Source organism: Schistocerca nitens, chromosome 5, assembly GCF_023898315.1.
Source record: "Schistocerca nitens isolate TAMUIC-IGC-003100 chromosome 5, iqSchNite1.1, whole genome shotgun sequence".
In the NCBI taxonomy this organism is placed as follows: Eukaryota; Metazoa; Arthropoda; class Insecta; order Orthoptera; family Acrididae; genus Schistocerca; species Schistocerca nitens.
In genome coordinates, this window is record NC_064618.1 from 848,368,900 (window position 1) to 848,386,479 (window position 17,580).

The 17,580-nt window shown below is 39.0% G+C and overlaps 1 protein-coding gene across 1 annotated transcript in view; it reads right to left on the minus strand.

The window, feature by feature from the left end:
• LOC126259316 (titin homolog) overlaps nucleotides 1–17,580 on the minus strand; it is a 951,541-nt gene that overhangs the window by 14,297 nt on the left and 919,664 nt on the right. Inside the window, exons 46-48 of the mRNA XM_049955994.1 lie at nucleotides 14,537–14,731; nucleotides 5,974–6,447; nucleotides 10–143 (exon numbers count right to left, since the gene is read on the minus strand). Coding sequence (XP_049811951.1) covers nucleotides 10–143; nucleotides 5,974–6,447; nucleotides 14,537–14,731 — 803 coding nt within the window. The remainder of the gene's footprint in view (nucleotides 1–9; nucleotides 144–5,973; nucleotides 6,448–14,536; nucleotides 14,732–17,580) is intronic.

A 17,580-nucleotide genomic window follows, 5' to 3' on the forward strand; every position in this document is an offset into this window, starting at 1 on the left:
TTAGCTTACTGTTATAAACACAGGCGGTCGTCTAAGTTGGTGCTGTTGTGTTGGTGTCGGTGTGCTTCCTGGCGTACTGGGTGGGGTAGGCGTACTACCACGCCCACGTGGACTTTTGCCTAACCAAGAACCCCCTGGTGATGCTGGAAAAAGCATGTAGTTCTTTACAGGCAACTGTAGTGAATCTAATCAACAGAAAGTCTATTAAAAGTTTAAGACTACCCAAACTGTGATTATATATTCATTACGACAGATTAACCCTTGTATTAACTCTTATGTTATGTGGGACTACACAACTGATACGTGAACAGGATTAATTTTTGATGTTGCTATAACAGTAATGAAAATGAAAGTAACATACAGTATTCATATTCAAAGTCAGTACAGTAGTTATTTTCATATCTTTCTTGAATGCAAGATATTATCCGCTCAACCAAAACATTCCCCTCAAAAAATAAAAATATGGAGTCATGCAAACTGAAAATACTGAAATCAGAATGTCAGATGAGAAAGTGTCTTTAAAAAATTAATTCATCATCATAAAACTTTCATAAGCTGAAAATGATTCCACTTTTTCACAGGAAATATGTTAAGTATCATCCAAGTACAAAGTAGTGATATTCTTCACAAGCAATGTTTCGGTTACATAAAATGCTGTAAAAGCATTTCACCTCAAAACAGATTTACACAGCAGACATGAATGGTGCATCACTTAGTATATTTGCATAATAATTAGAAAAAATAGAAAGCAACAAGTATACAAAAACAGAACTCAAAATTTCCTGTGTTATAACAACTTAATTTATACAACCAATGTGTATATTTATTGTTGTCATTGTTGCAATGTGTTATACAAAGCATGGAACAAAATTTACATATATTCTGTGCACCCAGAGAACATTATATTATTAGCATTCTTTGACTACTATTATTTTGAGATGCCTTGCGCAAGTGCAAAAGATTATAGCATCATCATGCCACCTAAAGTTGAGTGAGCATTTTGGAGAGATCTTCTCCAAGACAATTGATTATCCTGTTCCACAGTGCACAAGTATAGGAGTAAGGACTGGAGCAAATATGGTCATGGCAGAAGAAATGTACCTTTCCAGAAGTAGTGAACACAAAGTGTCTGGCTGATTCTGTAAGGTGCAGAAGTCATTAATCAATAAACAAGTTTGGTTGGGGACCACTCAACTAATTGGATTCTGGTTACAATAGTCCATGAATGGCCAACAGGAAAGTGTCATACAATCACAATGTAAATATTCTGAACCAACAACAAATGTCACCTGCTAAAGACCAAATCAGGAAGTCAGCAAAAATTTAAGAACTGAGTCCATTGATCTAATCCAAGTCCCTAATGTATGTCTGCCTATGAGTAAATTTCATGTGAGCATATATCACTTCTGGCCAATTTCCCAACTCCAGTAGTAATAGTGATACAAATATCAATCTACCAACAGTGTGAAGCTATTAGAAAAGGCCTGCTTCTAACAGTCATATTAACTGTGGAGGACCTGATCAAAATGGTCTGAGGCTGATTAAGTCTGTATGCCTGAAATGTGAAATGAAATGTAATTTTGATAATTTCTGTGATGAATACACATTCCTCATTTGATAGCTATAATCAGTCCTCTGGACCCGATGCGATCCCTATAAGATTCCATACATAATTTCCAGCTGAGTTAGCCACTCTTTTAATCTTAATGTACTATAGATCCCTCAACAAAAATGGTGTCCAGTAGTTTGAGGAAGAAGAATGTCATATCCATCTACAAGAAGGTTATCAGAAATGATTTCAGAAACTATCATCAAATATCTTTAATATCCATCTGTTGCAGAATTTTAGAACATATTTTGACATCAAATTTAATTTGGTATCTCCAACAGAATGACCTCCTCTGTGCCAACTAGAATGGATTCTTAAATCGCTGGTCACGCAAAGCATAACCCACAATTATATCACAAGGATCCTGATTGCCATGGATCAAGGCAATCATGCAGAAACAATTTTTCCTGAATTGTGAACTGCTTGAGACTCAGAACCACAGTAACACTAATTCATGAAAAGAAAATCATGTGAGGGTATTAAATGGAATTTGTAATTTGACTGAGGATTTCTTGGTATGGAGGACACAGCATGTTTTCTGGGATGATGTAGAAACAAATACACTGTGCCCCAAGGAAATGTGTTGGGACCCTTGGTGTTCATGTTATATATTAATGACCTGGAGGACAATATTAAAAGTAGCCTGAGATGTTTTACGTAACATGTAGTGATTTATAATGAATACTATACAGAAGAAAGCTCCACAAATATAATAAGATAGCAATAAGATCTGAAAGTGGTGTGAAGAACAACAAGGAGTATATATATATATATATATATATATATATATATATATATATATATATATATATATATATATATACCCACATCCTTTCGTCTTTCCCTCTCCTTCCCTCTTTCCTGATGAGGCAACAGTTTGTTGCGAAAGCTTGAATTTCGTGTGTATGTTTGTGTTTGTTTGTGTGTCTGTCGACTGAGTAAAAAAGCAGAATCATTGAGTTATCAGTAAGCACACATGAAAGAAACAAAACTTACTAGCTTTTGAAGTTATTCTTTGACAAGCTAGAGTCAAATATACAAATACACATATACATTCACATTCATGCATAGACACACCTAAGCTGTTACATGGTGCCAGTGGTTGGTGTAGTGTCAGATGGGGTGGGTAGAGGGAGATGGAGGTAGGAAGCAGGGAGAGGGACTGGGGGTTGGTGGTTAGTGGCTTGGAGGTGGGCGATTGGTTTGCCAGCCAAGAACGTATGAGGGAGGGGTGGCAGGTATATTGGCTAGCACTATAGTGGTGTCTGGTGGAAAGTGGTACTTGCTGAAGGTGACACTGGGATGTGAATTAGGAGATGCGATGGGATGGAGGAAGGGAAACAGTTGGGTGGAGGGTGCAGGGACAGTGGTTTACCTCAGACCGAGGCCAGGAAGGTTACAGGAGTGGTGGATGTGTAATAGGATAACTCTCTTCTGGGTAGTTAAGAGAAGCTGGTGATGGAAGAGAGGATCCAGATGGCTCGGGGTGTGAAGCAGCCATTGAAACTGAGCATGTTGTGCTCAGCCGCATGTTGTGTCACTAGATGGTTGTCTTTGTTCTTCAGAACAGTTTGGTGTTGGCCATTCATTCTGGTAGACAGCCGGTTGATTGTCACATCAATATAGAAATCTGTGAAGTGATTGGTATATGACATAGCTACTATCACAGGTGGCTTCGGATGGGGTAGGATAAGTCTGCGACAGGATTGGAGTAAGATGTGCTGTTTGGATGGATTGGGCAGGCCTTGCACTTTGTCTGCCAGAGAGATATGATCCCTATGGCAAGGGACTGGGACTGGGAGCATAGGGATGGTCTAGGATAAATATGTTGGTTGAGTGGGCGATGGAACAAAGCTTTAGGAGGGGTTGGAAAGATCTCGGATAGGATGTCCCTCATTTCAGGGTAGGATGAGAAGTAATCAAACCCATCATGAAGAACATGGTTCAGTCATTACAGTCTAGGGTGTTACTGGGTAACGAGGGGAGTTGGGAGAATTGGGATTGTGTGACGATGCGGCATGGGAAATCTGTTTGTGGACTTGGTTTTTAGGGTATTTCCTATCCATGAAGGCCTTTGTGAGGCTTTCAGCATGTTAGTGAAGGGAGTTCTTGTCACTGCAGACACATCGTCCATGGTTGGCTAGGCTATATGGGAGGGACTTTTTGGTATGGAAGGGACAGCAGCTGTTGAAATGCAGGTACTGGTACTGTCGGTGGTTAGTGGGTTTAATATGGACAGAGGTGTGGCTGGAACCATGTCATATACCAAGTCTGCTGCAAACATTGCACAGCATTTTATGCTAGTATGGCTACCTACCAGCAGTCCACCAGGCAACATGGAGACATGCTCAATCTCAATGGCTACTTCAAAAACCTAGCCATCTGGACCCTTCCCTTCAGCACCAGCTTAACTACTTCCATAATCATTGTGGCCTCAATCTCTGGTAACTCACAGTCCCTTCATCGTCCACCCGACAGTTTTTCTTTTCTCTCCTGTAACCTCCTCCCAATTCACATCCCCAAGTCACCTTCAGTGTGTGCCACTTTCCACCGGCCACTACACTTGTGCCAGCCCATATACCTGCCATCCCTCCCTCCTGCATTCCTAGCCAGCAAACTAGCTGCCTCCTCCTGAGCTGCTAGCCCCTAGTCCATCTCCCTGTTTACTACATGCCTCTCCCTCTCCCTCTACCCAAACCACCTTACCTACCCCAAACACAACCAGTCCACTTGCTGCAAAAGAAAATTGACACTATTAGTCTGTCCGGCACCATGATGGGGCAGAGGCATGTCAATGCACGAGTGTGTAAGTGTGTTTGTTTATTTTGCACTACCTCGACAAAGGATAACTCCGAAAGCTAGCAAGTTTTCTTTCTTTTGTGTGTGTCTATCGATAACTCAATTCTTCTGCTCTCTGGTGAGTGGTCTCCTTCAATCGTAAAATAGTTAGAAAATACTAATAAGACCCATCCTATAATATTGCTGTGCATATGGGACCCGCTCCAAATAGGACAGAGGATACTGAGTATATGCAAAGAAGAGTAAAATGAATGGTGATAAGTTTGTCTGAGCTAGAGGGGAGAGTCATGAAAGTGTTGAAAAACCTGAACTGGTAGATGCTACTTACAAAATAGCCTACTTACGAAGTAACAAGAACCATGATTAACTGAGGCATCTATGAATATACTAGAGCTCCCAACACACAGCTCCTGTAGGGACAACAAAGACTAGATTACATTAATTACAGTATGCTTAAAGGCATTAAGCAACAATTTTTGCTGAACTTTATGAGTGAATAGAAAGGGACAAAACTCTAAAATGTGGTACTATGGGAAGTAATATCTACCATGTATATCACAGTGGTATATAGAATATAAATGAAAGTTGATTTAGTTGCTATATATACACACTCTCTCATTTCTTTCCATGAGCAAACATTTTTCATTTTCTCTGAATTAACCACAAAAACCTTTACATATTTCTAAAAGAAAGCAACACATTGGTCAGTTTATAACTTAAGCATCCTTATTTCTAGATAGTGTGTAGGTTAGTTTATAATTTAAGCATTACATTTGCTAATTTCAGTTAAGACATTAGAGTTTTAGTAAACTGGAGTTAGAAGAGTGTAATGTGACATTTGTTAATGATTGTAGCAAACAACTGAAAGAGTTAAACACTTAATAATCTACTGGATAACATTTCAGTCATTCTCAGCTTTCTAAGGCAAAACAGTTGAACTTAGATGGCTTGCTGCTCTTTATTACCACAGAAACATACACAGACTTTATTGCACTATTCAACATTTTGTATAGCCGAAAATTGTGTTATTTTGTCACAATTTAACAATGAAAATACTTGTGTCCTCACACAGTAACACAGATAGAAAAGAATGAAAGTCACTACACTACCCAAAAAGAACATACCTAAACATTAATCAGATGTGAAATAAACAATTAAGTAAAACAATACCACTGTTAATGTCTATAGGAAGGTTTTATTATGAGCATAGATATAATATACAACATGCCAACAACATATAAACAACTGACACGACAAGTATTAAAAGGCCGGAAAATAGTTGTTTCAAACATGTAAATTATGATGGAGAACTGCAATAATGTGATTAAAAAGTGTTGATTGTGAAAATGATATTTAAAGCAAACAGATATAACAGAAATGAAACTTTTGACTAACAACCAATGAAGTTCAAATACAAAAAAGGTTGTGGGAAAATTGGAAAGAGAAATGGAAATTTAGCCTTGAAGCATGTAACTATACACAGAGCACAGAAGTAAAGCCAATGAATGACACACACAGGTCACGTCACACAGTATGACACAAAAACATACACCAGACGTGAGTACCTGCTGATGCATCCCCAACATGGTGGGGAGAAAGGCTCGGCAGGCTGGGCGACAGTGACACGGGGCTGGGTGTGTCAGCCGTGCTCCCACTGCCGGCAGGAATTTGAATGTGCACTGGAAGTGCAGAAGACTGAGGTAACAGACGGCGGCGTTGAGCCCCTGACTCGCATTCTGCTTCTGACATCTCACTCTCTGATGCTCCGGGATCCCATTTCACTCCTTTAGAATGGACAAACTTCCGTGGTCGAAACTGTGGTGTTACAGTCTTGGGCGTCTGTGTTTCCTTTTGTCCATCTGTTCTTTCATGGATTACAGGTACATCAATGTCACCAGGTTGTTTTCCTGCAGCTTTCAGCTTTGGTTCATGACTTTCTTTCTTCCCTCCTCCTTCTCCAGGGAGTACAATACCAAACTCATAGCCAAAGTCATATTTAAAGTATATTAATCCTGTATCAGGATCTATATGTTTAGTACCTAAGCACAAATGTAAAATGATTTTGGAATTACTACAGTTTCATTTGGAAAAATGTATAGATGTGCTAAACATTAATTCAGTAGTTGACGATAAAATTGAATGTTACATTGTATAGTGACTTTCCTTCTCCGAAAAACTTCTCATGTAGGAGTATCTTAGTTTTGTTCCATCTTGTTATTAGTTTTGTTGAAGTTTGTAATATTAGTGAGACTTTTAACTCAATTAAGGACAATTTCCATTATTAAGTACCAAATGTGATAAAGCATGCCAAAAATAACATAACACAACATCACTGGTGAAACCATGAATCATTTAGGTATGTGAACAGCTATATTCTATAGCCAAAACAAATTAATGCATACAGGGAGGGCGCAGTACAACAATTACAACACATATGGTTTTAAAACGGAGAAGGAACATCTTACATGTACTTTCATTCTGTAATGAAATGTGCACTGATTTGAAACTTCCTGGCAGATAACAACCATATGCCACACTCGGTATCGAACCTGTACCCTTTGCAGGCATACGCTCTACCGACAGAGCTACAGAGGTACGACTCATAACTCATTCTCAGAGCTTTACTTCCACCGTTACCTCCATCCCCTATCTTCCAAATGTCACAGAAGTTCTGCATACCTTGCAGAACAAGTGCTCCAAGAACAAAGGAGTTTTCAGAGGAACTTCTTAGTTTGCAAATTAGGAGAGAGAGGTACCAGCAGAAGTAAACCTTGTGAGTAGTGTCCAGCTACCTCAGTTGGTAGGGTATTTGTCTGCTAAAGGCAAAGGTGCTGGATTCTAGTCTCGGTTCAGCACATTGTTTTAATTCGCCAGGTAGTTTCAAGACATGTCCTCTTTATGGTAACAGCTAATGGACATCTACCAATGTAAACAGTAAACAAATAATCTATAATTGTCCAGAATTAATAAATGGTGACTATATGACTACTCTGCTGCAAAAATAAAATTAAAAGTCAGAAATGTCTCACTTATTTCTGATTGTAGCAGGGTAAGGATGTCAAGGTGGGAGAAAAATTTCTTGAACTCACATTGCAACTGAACGATCAAGTTGTTGGTCTAAAAGAACCTAAATAGATTGAACACCCCAGGTCAGGGGAGACTAACTGGACAGGGTGAGAAGGAAAGACTGATTGTTGGAGACTGCACAGGAAGAGATTTGAAAACCTGAGAGCTTAAAGCTGGAAGGTAGGGTAATATGGAAGACAGAGATTATTGCCAAAACATCATGCATGAGTTAATACGAGCGAAAATCTAAGTGAATTTATGTGATAAAGGTGGGAGGGGGATGGTGAGAAACAGACAGATCAGAAAATGAAAGATTTAGAAAACTAAAAGGAAGTGAAGAAAGCAATTGGTATTGTGAAGAAATACTGAGTCTGAAGAAAGTAACAAAAATTAAGGTCAGGTTGGTGGCAAGAACCAAGGACATGTTGTAGCACCAGTTCCCCACATGTGGAGTTCAGAGAAACTGGCATCTGCGTGAAGAATCCAGATGGCACGTATGATGAAACATGTGCCGAGGTTATGACTGTCATATTGCAGAGGATGCTCTGAAGGATATTGTGTGTTGCCAATATACACCCTCTTCGTATGCCGATTCATCCCAGCTGATAACTCGGCGGTAGTCATGAAGATGCAAAAGGCCGAACAGTGTTTACATAACAGCTGGTGCACAACGTGTGTCATTTCACAGGTGGCTCTCCTATTGATAGTACATGTTTTGCCAATTACAGGGCTGGTATATATGGTGATAGGAGGGTGTATAGGGCAAGTCTTACAATGGGGACAGTCACAGGAGTACAAGCTATAGATGGAGTAGAGAGATGGGTGCAGAAGGAGCATAGGGTCTGACAAGGATAAGATGCAACTGGGAGGGAAAAGAAAAGCTTTTCTAGGTGTGCTAGCCAAGATGTCTGACAGAATAGACCTCATGTCAGGGCATGATTTTAGGAAGTCATATCCTTGTCAAGGTAGCTTAATAATACATTCAAGATGAGGATAATACTGAGTGACAAGTGGTGTATCTCCTAAGTTGGTTTTTGGAGGGATCAGCAGTACAAGGACTGTATATGATGGCCCAGGAAATCTGCTTTTGAACTACGCTCATGGGGTAATTATGACCAGTGAAGACTGAGGTGAGAATGGTGGTTTGATCTTAGTGTCTGCATCCAAACAAATATGTTTGTCTCAAATGCCAAGGATGTATGGGAGGGAACATTTGACATGGAAAGGATAGCAACTGTCAAAATGTAAAAAAATGGTTCAAATGGCTCTGAGCACTATGGGACTTAACTTCTATGGTCATCAGTCTCCTAGAACTTAGAACTACTTAAACCTAACTAACCTAAGGACAGCACACAACACCCAGCCATCACGAGGCAGAGAAAATCCCTGACCCCGCCGGGAATCGAACCCGGGAACCCGTGTCAAAATGTAGTACTGTTATTTGTTATTAGGTTTAATGTGGACAGAAGTGTGTAGCTGACCTTCAGTGAGGATACAATCAACGTCATGAAAGTGGCAAGGGATTTGGAATAGGACTACGTGAAATTTAATTGGGAGAATGTATTTATAGGTTCCACGAACTTAAACAGGTCAATCTCTTCATGAGTCCAGATGACAAAGAAGTCTTCAATGTACCAAACCCAAACCAGGTGCTGAAGGCTTATGGATCCCAGGTAAGACCCCTTCCAAGCAACCCATGAAAAGGTTGACATGGGACGGAGCCATCATGGTACCAATGGCTGTATCCCTGATCTGTTATTATGTCTGCTCCTCAAAGGCAAAGTAGACATGGGTAAGTACAAAACTGGTTAATGTGAGCAGGAAGGATGTCATAGGTTCAGAATCATATGGGTGGTGACTTAGGAAATGTTCAGCAGCAGACAGACCACATACAAGGGGGATGTTGATACAGAGGGAGCTGGCATCAATGATGACAAGCAAGGTATGTGGTGCGAATGAGACTGGCATTGATCCAGGAAATGGTTGGAGTCTGTAATATATGAGGGAAGTCTTTCACATACAACACATCTAGCTTTTCGTTCTTACTAACTCATGCACAATGTTTTGGCAGTAATCTTCATCTTGCACATTACTCTATCTTCCAGGTTTAAGCTCTCAGTTTTTCAAATTCCTTCCGGTGCAGTCTTTCCTTCTCACCATGTCCGGTAAGTCTTCCCTGACCTGAAGTTCTCGGTGACTTTCCTGAACTCTACCCCTTTTCCTAAACCTAACCAGTCCTTTCCCTTCACCCAGTTCCTTCACCTTCAACCAGTTTGCGAGAAGACAGAGCTACTTGCACCAAAAGCTTGCAAGTGTGTGTGTGTGTGTGTGTGTGTGTGTGTGTGTGTGTGTGTGTGTGTGAGAGAGAGAGAGAGAGAGAGAGAGAGAGAGAGAGAGAGAGAGAGAGATTAGGTCAAGGTTGGATGCCCTGTCAAGAGTCTCATAAATGGCAAAAAACCGTTTTCACTTGGAGAAAGACTTCGATATTATCCTGTTCTGGAAGCTTAACTGTAATAATTCCTCTTAGGCACTCAGTTTATACTGAGGAAAAGAAAGTTCTTAGCTATCTTTCATTGGGTGGGGTTAACAGACATGAACATTTATTTAAAATCTTCAGTTAAACACATCAGTGTTGGTCCCTTATGTTTTCTAATGTCATATACCCACCTTCCATAACATTCTCTCTCTCTCTCTCTCTCTCTCTCTCTCTCTCTCTCTCTCTCTCTCTCTCTCCGAATCCAGCGAGAGCTTCCTTTGTCAATCTATCAATGACTCCCTGGTTACAAAGTCCACTCACCTTCATTGCATTTTCATTATAGAATAGATACAAATACATCATCCACTTCAGTAAGTCAGCCAGTCACCAAGTAACCCCAAATTTTTGGACATTTTTTACATTAAAAGTTCATGTCTCACTGCCTGTCAAAACTGGCAATTTCAGACACACAGTAAACTTAATTTTTAAAGCTCTGCTTAGTTTGCTAAAAGCACTACAGGTCATTTACACTATTCAGATTATTTACTGTGCAGTCCTCACAGTCATTGTTTTCCACTACTCTAAATATCAACACCCATCACCTGGTTCTTTCATTACATTGTTAATGTGTAAAAATTTGTGTACCCACTGTAGATAATTTTGGTGTTATCAATTATTTTCAGGTCTACTTTAAGACTTGTTCCTTTAACTTCTTTCATTAGTAGTAGAAGTTTATTTGCACTTAACACAAACAGTACAAGGTCATCAACTATTATCAAAGAACACATGTTCCATCTTCATTTTTCCAGTTTGGGAATCTAAATTCTTCCCCAAAAGCCACTGGGAATAGCTTTTGTGATATGGTATCTCCCTAAATGATCCCTCTTCAAATCAAAATATCTCACTACTGTGATGGATCTATAGCACTGATGTACGTATTATTTAGTATACCACTATATACTGAATCAACACCTTGTACCTTAAAGGCTGTTAGCAAAATTTAATTGAAACGGCGGTAATTCTTTCACAAAATACATGAATCCCAAGTAATGTGGTAATTCACACTCGCTGTTCAATTCTGTGATTTTGTTTGTGACTTGGAAATGATGCACTGTGCTACATCCACATCCAAAGCCAAACTTGTTTGTTTTTTGATTAATGTCCAATGTTTTCTTTAATTCAGTTGTTTGTAATGTGCCAATTTTTGGCACGATTGTGTTCCCACCGCGAGTGTTAAGGTTGATATTGGCCTTGCCAGAGATATTGGGGCATCGAGTTGGCGGCGAGTGGCTCTCTGGCGACAAGGAGTGGAGGGTTAGAGAGTACTGAGTGAGAAGGACAGAATGGCAGAGTGTTGGGGTCCAGATGGTCCGAATTGTGCATTAATAATATTGGCACTCTGTGGTAATGAACTGATGGTGAAACCGAGATGCTTCGGAGTTCAACGCTGCTGTGGAATGATAAGCTGTGGGCTCTGCAATTGTACGGACGCAATTTATGCCGAGCTGTGGCCAATGTCGTTTGCAGGTGTTTTGCTGCGGCAGATAAACACGACAGTTTGGGTCCAACCTGAACACTCTGTACTGTAGCATGTTCACCCACAATAAGGATGTCATGATATTGGAGAAGAAAGCAGTGGAATATGGTATGTGTATTGACCTTCAGTGACTTCTACGGTGTTAGTTTACTTAACTAAGTGGAGATTGAGCAGTAACTATCACTTTTCAACGGAATTTACGATTGTGTAAAAGTGTGCCCAATGCTGGATTGGCATTGTCATAAAGTTATTATATTTCTTATTTGTGAACACGATTTTCTGTTATCAGGATTACTCATTGGACAGATTTGAAATTGTCAGTTCTGTGCTGTAGTTCAGCGGGTTATAAATACTGCCAATTGACAAATATGCTAACAGTGAGTTTTGGATATATTTTTATATCTGTGTGTTACATGAAAGTGAATTTTGAAGTTTGTAAGGTACCTTTATACCACTACGATTCTGTGAGTTTTTATTTGGAAGTGATGTTGTTTGCTACTGTGACTGGTTGATAATTTATTACCTGATTAATCAAAGGAAAAGTTATTTAACCAGTCTTTCTATGAAATCTTTTAAGACTTGTTTTTCAGTGAGCTATTATTAATAAATTACATAAATAAGTATTGTTGTGAAAGCATTTATTGAAGGCACCCATCTCCATTAGCCAATCAACCATGGCCAGTTGGGAATGGGCATTGATGTAACATTAGAGGACTAGAGGCTGTTTGTTAAGCTCTGGCAATGCTAATCCCATTGTTTGTTGTTGTTGTTGTTGTTGTTTAAGTGTCTAGTCACCCCTTAACCAAGTACTAGTTCCGCACATAATCTTATTGAACATCTCATATATTTTGGAGAGAAATCTGACAGGTCTATTGTTAGTCTTTCTGTTTGTGATGCAGAACAATTATAGCTTAATAATTTCTTTGGAATATCTTCATATCCTAGAGCATTTCCTTTCTTAGTACCTCACTTGGCTTATATACTTAATTCAAAAATGTAATAATCTTCGTTATTAACTATTGCCCATTCTTGTGTAGCTGATTGTTCCAGCTGAGATTTCATTTTCATTTTTTCCCTCCCTCCTTCTCTCTCTCACTCTCTCTCCCTCTCTCTCTCTCTCTCTCTCTCTATGTTATTGGCATAAATATCCTTGCTAAATAATTGCCTCACTTGTCTACATCTGTGTAACCTTTCTTTGATAATTTAACTGAATCTACTGTACTTTCCTATTCATAAATAAATTCTCAGGATCAACATTTTTTATTTCCTGCCTCCATCTTATGAGTTTATGATCATTTGTAAATAAGTGCTTGAGGATCATTAGTGCTGCACAATTTCTTTATTATTTTAATACAATGTAGTCATTTTCATTTTAGTTCCATTTTTCAGTTTCTAATGAATTAAAATCCCCAACTATCATCTTGCAGTCATATTTTCTATTGTTTATCAGTTTCTGTACCTTTTCATAATTTTTTCCATAAAAGTCTTCTGTGTGATGCCACAGCATATTACTTGCAATATGTTACAGTTCCCTCCAAGCTCGCAAAATGTGACTCTCGCTCAACCTAAGCTCCGAGCAGTTTGCCACTCCTTTCGAACTTTCTCTAAAGTATCCCTCTTTTACTCCTGAGGCAGGAACTAATACTTCTGTGAGCCAAGATTAGCATTTACATTTTCATACATGTCTATTGGCAGTGCTGGAATCTCATCTCCTCCAGGAAAATAGTGGCCAGTCATTCAGTCTGTTTGTAATTTTGTGGTTTTGTCAAGTGAATTTTTCTTTTGATACAAAGACACTTAAGATAAACACTAGTAATACACTGATGTGGAATAGTGGTGCAAAGATGACACTGGTGTGTTGTATGCGCACCACACTGCCCTGCCAATTGCAGTCATATAGGAGATCTTATGAGAAGTGATTGTACAAGTGGTTTGTGTAACATGAAACACTGTCGTGAGCCGGGCATGGTGGTCGGTGCCCGATGGGTCGGAATTTCTATTTCGGCAGTGGTGCAGGAATTTGGTTTCACACATTCAGCCATGTCCAGGGTGTGTTGTGAATGGGTGAATGAGAGTGTCACAGTCCACCACAGATGAACTACTGGCTGTCTAGCCACCCTTGATGACAATGACCGTTGAAATCTGAGAGGGATCATCAATAAGGACAGAAAGGCAACAGTGCAATGAATCATGGCTCAATTCAACACAGGAAATGCTACACACGTCTCCTAGAGGAAGGAACATGCGTTCCTTGGGGTATGGGAGCTGGCACTGCACATGGGAGGCTCAGTGTATGGTGCAGACCAAATGGATCGATTGATCCTGCCTGCCAAGAAGGTGCAGGCCAAGGCAGTGGTGTCTCTGTTATTCTCTGGGGTACATTTTTCTATTATGGAATGGGGCCCCTCGTTCTTCTGGAAGGGACTTTGAATGGTCCATTGTATGCTGAGCTCCTGGGGGACCATCTCCACCCATTTTTCACCTTCCATCATCCTGACAGTTCTGCAGTGTTTCAAGATGATAATGCGTTGCCACACCGCCCACACGTCACCCAGGAATGGTTCCAGCAACATGCAGGGGAGGTTCAAAGACAGAGAAGACCACCCTGGAGCCCAGATGTGAACCCCATTGAGGATATCCGGAAAGTCATGGAAGGCAGGCTCCGTGTCATGGATCCTGCAGCCACAAACCGACCAGAACTGGCTGCTGCTCTGCAAACAATTTGTTGTCAACTGTTTCCGGAGTAGTACCAGGGACTTGTACACTCACTTCCATGGTGTGTCACTGCAATCCGCAGGGGGGCCCCACGCGATATTAGGTGCCTATCCCGTGACGTTTGTTGTATCAGTGTATTTCTTTTAAAAATTCTGATGTAGAGTATATTTTAAATACTAAATTTGTAAAACTGGCCAATGAAATTGATTATGAAATTATGTCTAAAATTATTATAAATACACAATCAAATTGTATTTTAAGCATTTCAAATTTTGAGTTATAACAGGGGGAGCGGGTGAAACGAGAAGAAAGGGGGAGGTAAGCATTGTCTTACCATACTGGGATGCTCTGGACTCTTCTCTATATGCCTGGGGCTCTTTATCACCATTTGTGACAGCAGGTGTAGCTGGTTTCAGGATAGACTTGTCTGGTTTAGTCACTTTCATATCTGTTATGATATCGTCCACAAACTTTTGTGTTCTGGACTTAAATGTGCTTGTCATTTCACTCATGTGTTTTGATGCAATATCTGGAAGAAGTAAATACTGAAAATTAGCTCTATGATACTAACTTACACTATAGATCATGTGCATTCCAGAGCATGTTGTTTCCAACAAAATTAATGCACACAGTCTTTCATTTATCGCTTTTACAACTGTAACGGTTTTCTATAATACAGCACATACTACATGGCGGAAAATGAAAGAGTGGCAATATCCAAACAAATAAGAGACTGAGTTATTTTGATTTTTGCAGCTCTCAACTGAATTGTTATCTGTAGTATAATTTTTTACATTTACATGAATCTCAAAAGTTTATGACTAAGCAAATGAAAAACTCCATTATGCTCAAACATACACTAACTGTTAGTTCATTTTAGTTAGTTACATGTTTCAAATACCACATTCACAATAAACATTATGATACAGAAAGTGTCAACTGACCATTCTCTTTAAAAGATTCAGTGCAATTGAATGGCTACAAGTTAGCCATTTACAGCCTTGCAATGCATTACTTATTTCTCTTCAATATGTCCTCACCAGCAAAGGAATTGTTAAGGAGGAAGAGCTTCTATCTGAATAGAAAACACCTCTCCAGTGTGGCAGACATTTGCACAGAAATATTAAATTATTGCTGATTTCCACATTTTCGTAGCAGAAAGTTATTCTCGCAGCAAAAATAGCTCAATATAAACATTTTAGGACTTGTACACAAAGTTTTTCAATTGTCATCATTAAGCATACCTAAGAACTTATTATTTCTTATTAGTTCAATAAATTAATTATAAGTGGACAATTTTGACCTTATAAAACTGCATGAGTTGAGTACTTTTCCAAAGTTTAAGGTTAATCATTTCATATCAGACCTGATAATGACTTTCATAAAAATAGAATTTACTAAATTATCTCTGAAGATGTGTGTCTCTGTTTGGTTTACATCAGACACTTTTTCTTCCAGAAAAAGGATTAAATTTATCTTCTGCTTAAAATAATGTAGGAGGTTATTAAAACAGAGCAACACAAACAGTAATAAGTCCTTGGTCAAATGCTGCAGCACATCAACTATAATTGCCCCATATGCTGGAAATAAAATTACGTTAACAGCCTGTTCACAGTGTAACGTCTTTTTGTGTTTGGTTTCTTATAACATTATGGTAGTCACAAAGGTCTCAGTAAGTCACATCATACACTGAATGGTGATATTTTATAATTCAAACTGTGATATATGACTGAAAAAATAGTCGTCTCAGTAATCATATCATTCATTACGGGTACCTAACTGCTTGTTCTGGCTAAAGAAGCTCTCCACATGTTTAACATCTTGACATCTTTCACAAGAATGGAGAATGTTATAATGGGTTTAACTTGTCATCATTATTAGTGTCAGTAATCAGTATGAAACATGCAAGCTGTGTAAGGAGGAACAGATGCAGGAGTCACCTGATGAGAGCAGTAGGATAGTTTGTGTGTACCAAAAGGCTTCGAGTACTGCATCAGAAATTACTATTAACTACAGTTTTCCAGACTGTGTACAACATTCAATTAGAAGAACTGACACATAAAGGACCAGAATTTTGATGAGGGACTGACACATATTAGACTACAATTTTGATGAGCACTGGGTTGACAGCCTTAGTGAAATTTTCCAATGAAATCATTCTGCTTAGCAGCCTAAAGCAAAATGACATCATTCACATATTAGACTAGTACTTTTGAGTTATAAGCATACAGTATGTACACTAATATTTCATCCAGTGTCAACAGCATTTTGAAACAGAAAACAAGTTCAGTCTGCTCTCTCTCAACCACCAAACCATTTCTGTATCAACATATATGAACATGCTCAATGGTCAGCAGCAAAGACACAAGAGAAACATCATAAATTGACAGTGGCTTCAATGTTAGATTAAATCTCTATTGATTTATCTAAACCTAAATGTAACAAAGGTGTTATGAAACATTAGACAATATAATTAGTCTAACAATGGTGCAAATATTACAGCATTCTCTTGGGGCAGTGGTTTAAGCTTGAAAATGTTAACACATCCCCCCCCCCCCTCACACAACACACACATGGGCACAAAAAGGTACAAAAACAGAAAACAAATAAATGGAAGTACTACAAGAAGAAATTACAAAAATAAAACTGAATATTTCGAAAAATTTTGAAAACTGGTCTCCTAAGCAAGGAACACAACTACAAGAAAAGAATAGGGTTGGTGGCCCCCTCCACCTGCCTAATGTATCAAGAGGCCAGTATCCTCATAACAGTAAACATCCTAGTCACAAACACCAATTATGCTTCAGGCGTAGGATTTGATGTATCTATATGCTGACTAAAGGTGTAAAAAGGAATATGGAATTTTTAATGTACTTATATTTGTCATTTGGAATGTTAAAGGGCTAAATAGTAAAAGAAAATTACTTCCAAAACACATGTAGCTAAGGAAAATCAATATTTCAACTATAACTGAAATTAGGAGGAAGGCACTGGGAATAAAGGACATGTCATTGTGATATATTGGGGCACTTCCCAAAAAGACTGGTCTGTAAAGAGCATAGGTCTAATGGCAGACAAAAATTGGAATATACAAATTAAATTTATGACTACCTCAGTGAAAGAATTATACCATCAGCCTTTACTGGACAGAGCAGCTATCACTCTGAATTCAGTGTATGTACCAAGGGATGGTGAAGAAGATTCTGGACAATATTACAACCAACTGCACATTGTTATGGTGCTGGAAAAGTACTGGATGGTATACAAATAATGGAAGGACACACTCTGGGATTTGATGTTTAAGTGTGTTCTACCAGTCACTAGAGAGTTAGAAGTACAATTTGGGAGCTGTAAGAAATCGGACTTGCATAATAGGAG